At 44.4% G+C, this 12148-nt stretch overlaps 1 protein-coding gene across 1 annotated transcript in view; it reads left to right on the plus strand.

Moving 5' to 3' along the window:
• Positions 1 to 12148, plus strand: part of tpcn2 (two pore segment channel 2) — a 41003-nt gene that overhangs the window by 23400 nt on the left and 5455 nt on the right. The window contains exons 12-20 of the mRNA XM_055649195.1: positions 600 to 719; positions 1703 to 1762; positions 1900 to 2028; positions 4839 to 4888; positions 5803 to 5902; positions 7079 to 7150; positions 7491 to 7573; positions 11128 to 11224; positions 11348 to 11430. Of these exons, the coding sequence (XP_055505170.1) occupies positions 600 to 719; positions 1703 to 1762; positions 1900 to 2028; positions 4839 to 4888; positions 5803 to 5902; positions 7079 to 7150; positions 7491 to 7573; positions 11128 to 11224; positions 11348 to 11430 (794 nt within the window). The remainder of the gene's footprint in view (positions 1 to 599; positions 720 to 1702; positions 1763 to 1899; positions 2029 to 4838; positions 4889 to 5802; positions 5903 to 7078; positions 7151 to 7490; positions 7574 to 11127; positions 11225 to 11347; positions 11431 to 12148) is intronic.

Below are 12148 nucleotides of genomic sequence, written 5' to 3' on the forward strand. Positions count from 1 at the left end.
TGGGACTATTCCAAAATTTAAGAAACAGTTAGAGACAGGTACATGGATAGTGTTTAAGAAGGAACTGCAGATGCTGGAAAATCGAAGGTACACAAAAATGCTGGAGAAACTCAGCGGGTACAGCAGCATCTATGGGGCGAAGGAAATAGGCAACGTTTCGGGCCGAAACCCTTCTTCAGACATGGATAGGACAGGTTTGGAGGGATATGGACCAAATGTGGGCAGGTGGAGCTAGTGTACACTAGCTAGTAAATGTTGGCCGGTGTGGGCAAGTTGGGCCGAAGGAGCAGTTTCCACACTTTATACAATACCACTGTTGTTTATTGTTTAGTCCACTAAGTGAGGGAAGTACTCTTGTCCATCGTGCTTTTAGTCCGATCGCTATTTTTGGCCGGAACTGAAGGATCCTAAGCTCGAGATTTAATGGGGGGTGGTTCAACTCTCTCCAGGACAACTTTTGTGTTTTGAATTTTGTTGATGAAAGATTTGATTGTAGACAATAGGTGCAGGAGTGGGCCATTCGGCCCCTCGAGCCAGCGCCGCCATTCAATGTGATCATGGCTGGTGTGTCAATTGTATGATGCATTATTCTCTTTCAGCACCCACACAAGCCGACATATCGATCATCCTTCTTGCAGAAAGTCCAGACGCTGCTGTGCCACCGCAATGCTGATTATGTGGGGAACCTGATGGTGACGGTGCATCTGATTTGTATTTTTGTAAGTAGTGACTTTTTTAAAGATATATTTTTTTTTTTTAAATTTCCACGGATTTCTGGGAGAAGGTGGTGAACATTCGGACGGATGTTGTTCATCAAAATGATCCCAACATTGATCAGGCACATCTTAAGTGTTTGGAGCAGAATTAGGCCATTCGGCCCATCGTCTACTCAGCCATTCAATCATGGCTGATCCATCTCTCCCTCCCAACCCCATTTTCCTGCCTTCTCCCCATAACCTCTGACACTTGTGCTAATCAGAAATCTATCTCTCTTGGCCTTAAAAATGTCCATTGACTTGGCCTCGACAGCCTCCTGTGGCAATGAAACAGTGAACACAAACAGTGAAACCAGCAGGATGACAAGTGTGGGTCAGGGACTGATAGAGGAAGGAAATTGATCCCTGGGATGGCGGGACTGTCGTATGAGGAAAGATTGAAAAGGCTAGGCTTGTATTCACTGGAGTTTAGAAGGATGAGGGGGATCTTATAGAAACTTATAAAAGGACTTGACAAGCTGGAAAAATGTTCCCTATGTTCAGCGAGTCCAGAACCAAGGGCCACAGTCTTAGAATAAAGGGGAGGTCATTTAAGACTGAGGTGAGAAAAAACGTTTTCACCCAGAGAGTTGTGAATTTATGGAATTCCCTGCCACAGAGGGCAGTGGAGGCCAAGTCACTGGATGGACTTAAGAGAGAGTTAGATAGAGCTCTAGGGGCTAGTGGAGTCGAGGGATATGGGGAGAAGGCAGGCACGGGTTATTGATTGGGGACGATCAGCCATGATCACAATGAATGGCGGTGCTGGCTCGAAGGGCCAAATGGACTCCTCCTGCACCTATTTTCGATGTTTTCTATGTTTCTATGAAATGAAAGGTCTACTTGAAATTCGAGAAATTGTTTATTCATACAGGCTTGAAAGCTGCCCAAGAAAGATGTAGCGCAAGTGATGACAATTCTGGTGACTGCATTGTCTTTTTTAATAGGTTGCACTGGTCCTTGATGCAGACAAGCCCATGTCTGAGCGTGATGGCTTCTTTTCTGGAGTAAGTCTTTTTTTTTTTTTTTAAACGCTTGCTTTGTAAACTTAGAGGAGTTTTAATACTTTTCAATTTTTTTTTTTTTTTTTTTTTTTTAATGACTGCAGGGAAATCAAGCCAATGCTATTGTTTTTGCTTCCCAGGTTGTGAATGGTTCCTTTGTCCTGTACTATCTTTTGGAAATGGCACTGAAAATCTTTGCTCTCGGCATTAAGGGTTATTGTTCTTACAAAAGCAATCTATTCGATGGGTTGCTAACTCTCATTTTACTGGTAAGTGTCGTCTTTTAAGATCTCGATGGCTAAAATATAGGTCCTTTTGGCAGTTCGTGGGTTTCAACCTGCGACCTTGTCTCTGTAGTTCAAAGATGTGGTGAGATCACATCTGGAGTATCGTGTGCAGTTTTTTGGTCTCCTAATTTGAGGAAGGACATCCTTGCTATTGAGGCAGTGCAGCGTAGGTTCACAAGGTTAATCCCCGGGATGGCGGGACTGTCATATGAGGAAAGATTGGAAAGACTAGGCTTGTATTCACTGGAATTTAGAAGGATGAGAGAGGATCTTATAGAAACTTATAAAAGGACTGGAGAAGCTAGATGCAGGAAAAATGTTCCCAATGATGTGCGAGTCCAGAACCAGGGTCCACAGTCTAAGAATAAAGGGGAGGCCATTTAAAACTGAGATGAGAAAAAAAAAAAATCGCCCAGAGAGTTGTGAGTTTGTGGAATTCTCTTCCACAGAAGGCTGTAGAGGCCAATTCTCTGGATGCATTTAAAAGAAAGTTAGATAGAGCTCAAGGAGCTAGCGGAATCAAGGGATATGGGGAGAAGGCAGGCACGGGTTACTGATTGTGGATGATCAGCCATGGTCACAATGAATGGCGGTGCTGGTTCGAACGACCAAATGGCCTCCTCCTCCACCTATTTTCTGTTTCTATAAAAATGTCAGACAAATTAAGACCGAGTCTGTATTGTTATAATTCTGAAAGAGGAGTGTTCAGTTTACAGATGCCATGTGGAAACAGGCCCTTCTGCCCACCAAGTCCATGCCAACCAATCATCACCCATACACTAGATGCATGTTACCCCAGTTTTCACATCCTACACAATGGCTCCGACATTATGAGCCGAAAGACCCATTCTTGTGGCGTTTTTATGCAAGTCTCTTAGAGATGAAGTGTGGGAACAGGCCCTTCAGCCCACACCGACCAGCGAATACCCCCTATACTAGCACTATCTTACGCACGAGGGACTATTTACAATTTACCAAAGTTGATAGACCTTCAGACCTACACTTCCTTGGATCTTGTGAGGAAGGAGGAGACCCTGGAGAAAACCCACGAGGTCACAGGGGGATCGTGCAAACAGACTCGATTTGAGTGTTTAGTTTGTGGTGCTGATTAGTTTGGATGTCGGGGTTATGGGGAGAAAGCAGGAGGATGGGTTTGAGAGGAGAAATGGCTAAGATGGTGCCCAACCCATGTGAATATCTGCGTGCTGGCCACTGAAGCAGATCTACAATCGCTCCACACTCTTGAATATCTACTCCGACAGCAACATTTGTTTCTTTAACTATGATCCCTTATCCTGTATCTGTACACTGTAAACGGCTTGAGTGTAATCATGTATTGTCTTTCCGCTGACAGGGCAGCACGCAACAAAAGCTTTTCGCTGTACCTGTGACCACGTGACAGTAATCGAAACTGAACCGAGTTAGACTTGATGGGCTGACTGGCTTAATTCTGATCAATTTATTATTCTTGATTCTGGAATAATCTTGAGATTTGGGTGCTGTTCCTTGAAGAACGTTTTGTTTTGAGCCTTGCTCCTTGTGTGTTATTTGGCAGAATGTGTACTGAAGGGCTTGTCCCACTTGGCGATATTTTTCGGCGACTGACGGCGTCATTGACTGACATATCACGGTTGCCGAAAGATTTTGAGCATTTCAAATTCCGGCAGCGACAAAAAAAAATGTTTTCGACACTTGAGGAGACGCCGCGCGCCAATACGTCGTCACGCCACGACTTTTTCGGTGACCCGATACGCCAGTCAATGATGCGGACAGTCGCCGAAAAAAATCGGCAAGTGGGACAGGCCCTTAACACTTTAATTTGCCTGTGTGAAGCACTGCTCACTTGGTGACTGGGCAAATGGGAGGTTGGTGCTTGCAAGCCAGTTGGAAGCACAACTGCTAAAGTTCTGAGCAAGGTGATAGAAACATAGAAACATAGAAATTAGGTGCAGGAGTAGGCCATTCGGCCCTTCGAGCCTGCACCGCCATTCAATATGATCATGGCTGATCATCCAACTCAGTATCCCGTACCTGCCTTCTCTCCATACCCTCTGATCCCCTTAGCCACAAGGGCCACATCTAACTCCCTCTTAAATATAGCCAATGAACTGGCCTCGACTACCCTCTGCGGCAGAGAGTTCCAGAGACTCACCACTCTCTGTGTGAAAAAAGTTCTTCTCATCTCGGTTTTAAAGGATTTCCCCTTTATCCTTAAGCTGTGACCCCTTGTCCTGGACTTCCCTAACATCGGGAACAATCTTCCTGCATCTAGCCTGTCCAACCCCTTAAGAATTTTGTAAGTTTCTATAAGATCCCCTCTCAATCTTCTAAATTCTAGAGAGTATAAACCAAGTCTATCCAGTTTTTCTTCATAAGACAGTCCTGACATCCCAGGAATCAGTCTCTTAATTCAAATGCACACATGCACTGACTTCACTGCCCAACACCCGGACTTCCATCTGTATATATGTATATATGTATGTAGCGCCGCAGAATTGTGCATCTATCTCCCCCCCCCCACCCTTCTCCCTTCTGTTTTTGTTTTTCTGTTTCTTGTTTTTTGTGCTAAATTGTATGTATGCACTGAGTACGAGCAGCTTTCAGTTTCACTGTACATGTATAGTGACAATAAATGGCATATCATAGTGAACCTTCTCTGCACTCCCTCTATGGCAATAATGTCCTTCCTCGGATTTGGAGACCAAAACTGTACGCAATACTCCAGGTGTGGTCTCACCAAGACCCTGTACAATGTCCCTGTGATGTTGTGTAATCCTTGAACTTGTGTTTAGATCCTACAGCTGTCGTCTCTTGTAGCATACGGCTTCCCTCATCCAGGATGGTATGTGTTAACTTTCACATTGAATTTATTGTAAATTGGTAATATTTTTTCAATTGGTGATGTTTCTGAAAATGTGCACAATTTGCCACATTTTATTCCCCCCCCCCCCCTTTTTTTTAAATCTTTACACTGCATGTAAGGTTGCTCACTTGACAATGGGCGGCTGCACTAGTCTCTATACTAACATTAATTTTAAGACAATATAAAATGCTATATAAAAATAAACCCTGTATGACATGGTGTTCCAGAAGAAGCTTCAAGGTTTAGTTTAGATACAGCATGGGAACAGGCTCTTCAGCCCACCAAGTCCACACTGACCATCGATCACCCATTCACACTAGTTGAATAAATGAATACGTTTATTGGCCAAGTATGTACACATACAAGGAATTTGCCTTGGTGCTCCGCTCGTCAGTAACAACACCACATACAGTAACAATTAAGAATGATACATTAATAATAAAACATTATGGTTTAAACATGTGAATTAAATACAATACCAGAGCAAAAGGAGGCTACAGATTTTTGGTTATTGAGTAGAGCTACTACTTAGAGAGGCCAGTCAACCCATAAACCTACATGTCTTTGGGATGTGGGAGGAAACCGGAGCACTCTGAGGAAACTAGAGTGGTCACAGTCACGTGGAGAACGTGCAAACTCCACACAGAGTGCCAGAGGTCGGGATCAAACCTTAGTCTCTGCCACTGAGACAGCGGCTCGACCCGCTGCACCACCGTGGGCTGGTCATAAAAGTTTATTGGTTATGTGTTCCCAGCATTAGTGTCTTTTTAGACAATAGACAATAGGTGCAGGGGTAGGCCATTCGGCCCTTCGAGCCAGCACCGCCACTGTTTTGCCACTGTTGTCTGCTGCGAATAAGTGATCAAAATTGAAACGGTCTCTGGTCCCTGCAGGAATCCAGATTTGCACGGATTACTCAGCCTTTGGGAAACGGTTCGGCTGGCGAACATGCTCATTGTTTTCCGCTTCCTTCGTATAATCCCCAACATCAAGGTGACTTTTGGGATGAAAATATACCTATTGCATTGTGGCTTTTTAATGGGGGAAATGAACATTTGTAAAATGTAATTAATATTTGGACAACAAACCAGTCGACCAATGTCCGTATGTAATCTGTAGTTTACATGTGGCAGGGTTCCCACCTGTTTCGAACCATTTACCCCGGGTGACTTTAATAGCACAAAACAATGTTATTTCACTTATTTATGAACAACTAATGATGAACAGATATTGGTATACCAGAATCAAACACTGTCAGTCAATGAGAAAAGATATGCACAAATCCAGAATCCGCGCAGACCAACAATCCCCATACACTAACACTATCCTACACACACTAGGGACAATTTTACATTTACACCAAGTCAATTGACCTACAAACCAGCACGTCTTTTGGAATGTGGGAGGAAACCGGAGCACCCGGAGAAAGCCCACGCAGGTCACGGGGAGAACGTACAAACTCCGCACAGACAGCACCCGTAGTCAGGATCAAACCCGGGTCCCTGGCGCTGTGAGGCAGCAACTTTACCGCTGCGCCACCCGTCTGTGGACGTGTAAAGTGTTTTGTGGCAAAATAATAATTTAAAGCAGATACAGTGTATTTCTGACTTAAAGTAGTTTGGTCTTTGGTAATGCTGGTCCGAGTCCGAGTCCGATTTGATCAGCTGTGCAAATTAATAAAATCACTTTTACTGATTGGATTTATTGGGGAAGTGCCTAGTAATGTAATGGAAGTTTAGTTTAGAGATACAGTGTGGAAACGGGCCCTTCAGCCCACTGAGTCCACGTCGAGCAATGATCACACTAGTTCACACTAGTTCTAACCTACATAAAATTCTGCAGAAGCCAATTAGCCTACAAACCTGTGCATCTTTGGAGTGTGGGAGGGAACTGGAGCACCCGGAGAAAACCCACACAGGTCACAGGGAGAAAGTCTAAACTCCGCACAGGCAGAAGCTGCAGTCGGGATCGAACCTGGGTCCCTGGCGCTGTGGGGCGGCAACTCTCCCTCTGCACCAACCCTAGGTGGGAGTGTTTGTGGCAAGAAATTAATTAAACCAGATACGTTCCAAAAGTAATGGAGATGTGAGGTTCCCACTGAGCTGCCCATGCCGTATACATTTTTGTGCGCTGTAATGACTTTCCCCATCTGAACTTTTTTTTTTTCAGTTGATGGCATTAGTTGCTGGCAGTCTTCTCGATCTGATTAAGAATTTGCGAGCTTTTGCTGGAATTCTTGTGGTAAGTGGTGGATCTTTAGTTCAACGTCATCCATTATGAAAATAATGCACTTTTCAGCCTTCAATAAATGGGGCATTTAAAAAAAATAAAATCCTCATTGAGTGCATGCTTGATGGACATATAGTTTTTAATAGTGATGTTGGATGGCGGATATCGTATCACTTTGTAGGCTTGTGCGAATACTTTATCGGCACATATACTTAGTACGGGTGAGATACAGTGCACAAGTATGCAAAGAGTCACAACCTAAAGGGCGTTGACAAGGTTACAGAACTATTCAATATCGACTTCCATCTCTCTCCTTTTTATTTTAACCTGTGTCGCTCTCTGTCTGTTGCAGGTCGCCTATTATGTCTTTGCAATTGTTGGTGTCGTGCTTTTCAAAGATAAAATACCAGCTCCCAATAACTCTACGAATTCAAGGCAAGTTTGAATCTGAGTGCAAATTTTATTTTCTCCTATAAGGCTTGTCCAACTTGGGCGATTTCTTTTTTTCGGCGACTTGCCGGCACCCGTCATTGTCGCAGCAGGTCGCTGAAAATTCTCAAAATGTTGAAAATCCAGCGGCGACCAGAACAAGGTACGACTCTCTGGGCGACTACTCACGGCCATACAGGCGTCACAAGGAAGCAGTCATTTAAAACTCTGGTGTGTAGAAGTTTCTCCTCCGAGCACGCTGAGAAAAACTTTTTCACCCAGAGAGTTGTGAATTTGTGGATCTTATAGAAACATATACAATTATAAAAGGACTGGACCAGCTAAATGCAGGAAAGATGGTCCCAATGTTCGACGAGTCCAGAAACAGTCTTAGAATAAAGGGGAGGCCATTTAAGACTGAGGTGAGAAAAAACTTTTTCACCCAGAGAGTTGTGAATTTGTGGAATTCCCTGCCACAGAGGGCAGTGGAGGCCACATCACTGGATGGATTTAAGAGAGAGTTGGATAGAGCTCTAGGGGCTAGTGGAGTCAAGGGATATGGGGAGAAACATAGAAACATAGAAATTAGGTGCAGGAGTAGGCCATTCGGCCCTTCGAGCCTGCACCGCCATTCAATATGATCATGGCTGATCATCCAACTCAGTATCCCATACCTGCCTTCTCTCCATACCCCCTGATCCCCTTAGCCACAAGGGCCACATCTGACTCCCTCTTAAATATAGCCAATGAACTGGCCTCAACTACCCTCTGTGGCAGAGAGTTCCAGAGATTCACCACTCTCTGTGTGAAAAAAGTTCTTCTCATCTCGGTTTTAAAGGATTTCCCCCTTATCCTTAAGCTGTGACCCCTTGTCCTGGACTTCCCTAACATCGGGAACAATCTTCCTGCATCTAGCCTGTCCAACCCCTTAAGAATTTTGTAAGATTCTATGAGATCCCCTCTCAATCTTCTAAATTCTAGAGAGTATATACCAAGTCTATCCAGTCTTTCTTCATAAGACAGTCCTGACATCCCAGGAATCAGTCTGGTGAACCGTCTCTGCACTCCCTCTATGGCAATAATGTCCTTCCTCAGATTTGGAGACCAAAACTGTACGCAATACTCCAGGTGTGGTCTCACCAAGACCCTGTACAACTGCAGTAGAACCTCTCTGCTCCTATACTCAAATCCTTTTGCAATGAAAGCTAACATACCATTCGCTTTCTTTACTGCCTGCTGCACCTGCATGCCTACCTTCAATGACTGGTGTACCATGACACCCAGGTCTCGCTGCACCTCCCCCTTTCCCAATCGGCCACCATTTAGATAATAGTCTGCTTTCCTGAAGGCAGGCACGGGTTATTTATTGGGGACGATCAGCTATGATCACAATGAGTGGCGGTGCTGGTACGTAGGGCCGAACGGCCTCCTTCTGCACCTGTTTTCTATGAATCCCTGGAATTCTTCATCCCCAAGATTATTAGATATATTTACCGTGGAGGTAAATGTTTGAAGTTGATGGTTATGGGAAAATTGGCCCAGTGGGAGAATTGAGGCCATTGTAGAACATTGTAGAACATGTTGGATAGTGGGGGCAGGATTGATGGCTGTTTTGGCCTTCTCTTGTGATGTTTTCATCCCATAACCGAGCACAAGGTTGTCGAGCTGGAAGGGGTACTGAGAAGATTTACGAGGATGTTGCCAGGACTCCATGGTCAGAGGTAGTGGTTGAGTAGGTTGGGACTCTATTCCTTGGAGCGCAGGTGGATGAGGGGTTACCTTATAGAGGTGGACAAATTCATGAGAGGAATAGATCTGGGAAGATGCACAGTCTCTTGCCCAGAGTTGGGGAATCGAGGACCAAAGGGCCAAGGTTTAAGGTGAAGGGGAACAAACGTAATGGGGATCTGAGGGGTAACTTTCTATGTCTCTATGTTTTCTTCTTTTCATTGTGGGGGTAAAGAGGATTTGACTGTAAACATCTTCATCCCTGGCCAGTGGCGAGCCGCTGAACACTATAAACATATAACAGAGGACATAGGTTTAAGGTGAAGGGGAAAATGAACCTGAGGGGCAACTTTTTCCACACAGAGGGCAGTGGGTGTATGGAACGTGCTGCCAGAGGAGGTAGTTAGGCAGGGACTATTGCAAAAGTAAGAAACAGTTAGACAGGTATATGGATAGGACGGGTTTGGAGGGATATGGGCCAAACATGAGCAGTTGGGACTAGGGTAGATGGGATGTTGGGTCGAAGGGCCTGTTTCCACCCTGTATCATACTATGACAAGGGCTTCCAGTTGATCAGGATGGGAACACACAGCTCCGGATCTCAATGCTGATACCAGTAAAGATAACCTTGCTATCACCTCCGCCTCGTCTTCCCAATTTGTTTACCTTGACTATCTTTGGCTGTTTATGGGAAAACAAATTCAAAGCTTGCAGCCAAGATTCATGGGATGTGCAGAGCTTATAGGGCCTCCGAAAATACAATCAGTTGTTTTAGACTAGCTTCACAATAGAAAACCAACACTTTATTTTTACTTTGTAGTGGCGCAGGGGTAGCCATGCTGCCTCATTGCGCCAGAGTTCCGGGTTTGATACCGACTACGGGTGCTCTCTGTACGGAGTTTGCACGTTCTCCCCATGACCTGCGTGGGTTTTCTCCAGGTGCTTCGGTTCCCTCCCAGACCCCGAAGACGTGCAGGTTTTGTTAGGTTAATTGGTTTAGTATCATTGTAAAGATTGTCCCTAGTGTATAGGTTGGTGTTATGCGCAAGGGTAGCTGGTTGGCACGGACTCGGTGGGGCCGAAGTGCCTGTTTGCGCATTCTATCTCTAAACCAGGGGTGGGGACCCTTTTCACGTTGGAATGCCGCATTAAGTTAGCTGTAATCTAATAAGGCCACATCCAAGAAACCTCAATTAGATGTACTTCAAAATGTACATTACTTTGTAAAAATCTAACTACTATATACTAACTTCAAGAACATTGAAAAAAAATTGGTTAATTCTAAAGTTAACTAACTTTTTAATGACTTTGTTGTGACTGCTTTTTGTGGGAAAGCATTTGAATATGTGTTTGCAACACGCAGTTTCAGCTGATCTTCTAGATGGGTATCTGTTGTTTGTGACCTTAAGGGCGTCTTGATTTGAGAATTGATTAGGAGAATGTAGATTCGCAGCAATAAGTGGATGAAAAGCAAGGAAGCGTTTTTCGTGCGGGGTGGATTATTTCATTGAATCTTCTATTACCCTTTGGTATTTTAAACATGTTCATCTTAAGATTAAAATAAAAATAATAAAAGATTAACAACATTAATAAAAATAAAAGGATTTGTTCTACAAAATTTTGATTCATTCAAAAGGCCGCACTTAATGGCCTAGAAGGCCGCATGTGGCCTTAAGGCTGCAGGTTCCCCACCCCTGCTCTAAACTGAACTAAATCCCCTGTGGGTACATGCTCCATTGTGGCCGCCTGGCTAAGGCTTGTTTAAATCTGATGTAGTAATGATGCGTTTTAATGTGTTCAGAAATTGATGTTTGTGATCTTTTTGCCCTTAGTCTGAAGACAGATATTGCTTCACCAGAGAACGCAACACTCAGGTGCGGTACTTATGAACAGCTGGAATATTGGCCCAACAATTTCAATGACTTTGCTGTAAGTTGCCGAAATCAGCGCCAGTCATTACTGCATCTGCTTCTCCAATGAAACTTGACTCGTGATATAATTGTGCCCTGGATAACTTAAGCGATGGCTGTAATTGGTTTTCCTTCATTATAGGCGGCTTTGGTTACCTTGTGGGACTTAATGGTGGTGAACAACTGGCAGGTTTTCCTGGATGTGTTTTCAAGATATGCGAGCCCGTGAGTACATTTATTATTATTATTTTTTTTCAATTTCTAACCTTCTTTGCACTTCTGAGATACTGTTGATAGGGGCACAGTGGTCGAGTTGCTGCCTTACAGCGCCAGAGATCCGGGTTCGATCCTGACTTCGGGTGCTGTCTGTATGGAGTTTGTACGTTCTGTGTGGGTTTTCTCCGGGTGCTCCGGTTTCCTCCCACACTTCAGGGACGTACAGGTTTGTAGGTTAATTGGCTTGGTATAAATGTAAATTGTCGTGCGTGTGTGTGTGTGGTCGGTGGGTTGAAGGGTTTCCATGCTGTATCTCTATACTAAGTCAAACCTGGGATGCAGGTAGAGAGGTGAGTGTTGTTTAACTTGTTTTGGAAATGGAACAAGTACCAATAGGCATTAGGTGCAGGAGGAGGCCATTTGGCCCTTCGAGCCAGCACCGCCATTCAATGTGATCATGGCTGATAATTCCCAATCAGTACCCCGTTCCTGCCTTTGAAAGCTTTTCATTGTTGATGTTCAGTACCCTGGTGGAAAAGCTCCGAAGTGATGGTTTAGTGTGGAGATATAGCATGGAAACAAGCCCTTCAGCCCACCGAGTCCATGCTGACCAACAATCACCCGTTCACTCTGGTTCTACGGACAATTTACAGACGCGAATTAACCTGCAAACCTGCACGTGTTTGGAATGTGGGAGGAAACCGGAGCAAACCCATGGAGGGAACGC

The sequence above is a fragment of the Leucoraja erinacea genome, chromosome 18 (genome assembly GCF_028641065.1).
Source record: "Leucoraja erinacea ecotype New England chromosome 18, Leri_hhj_1, whole genome shotgun sequence".
NCBI classification, from domain to species: Eukaryota; Metazoa; Chordata; class Chondrichthyes; order Rajiformes; family Rajidae; genus Leucoraja; species Leucoraja erinaceus.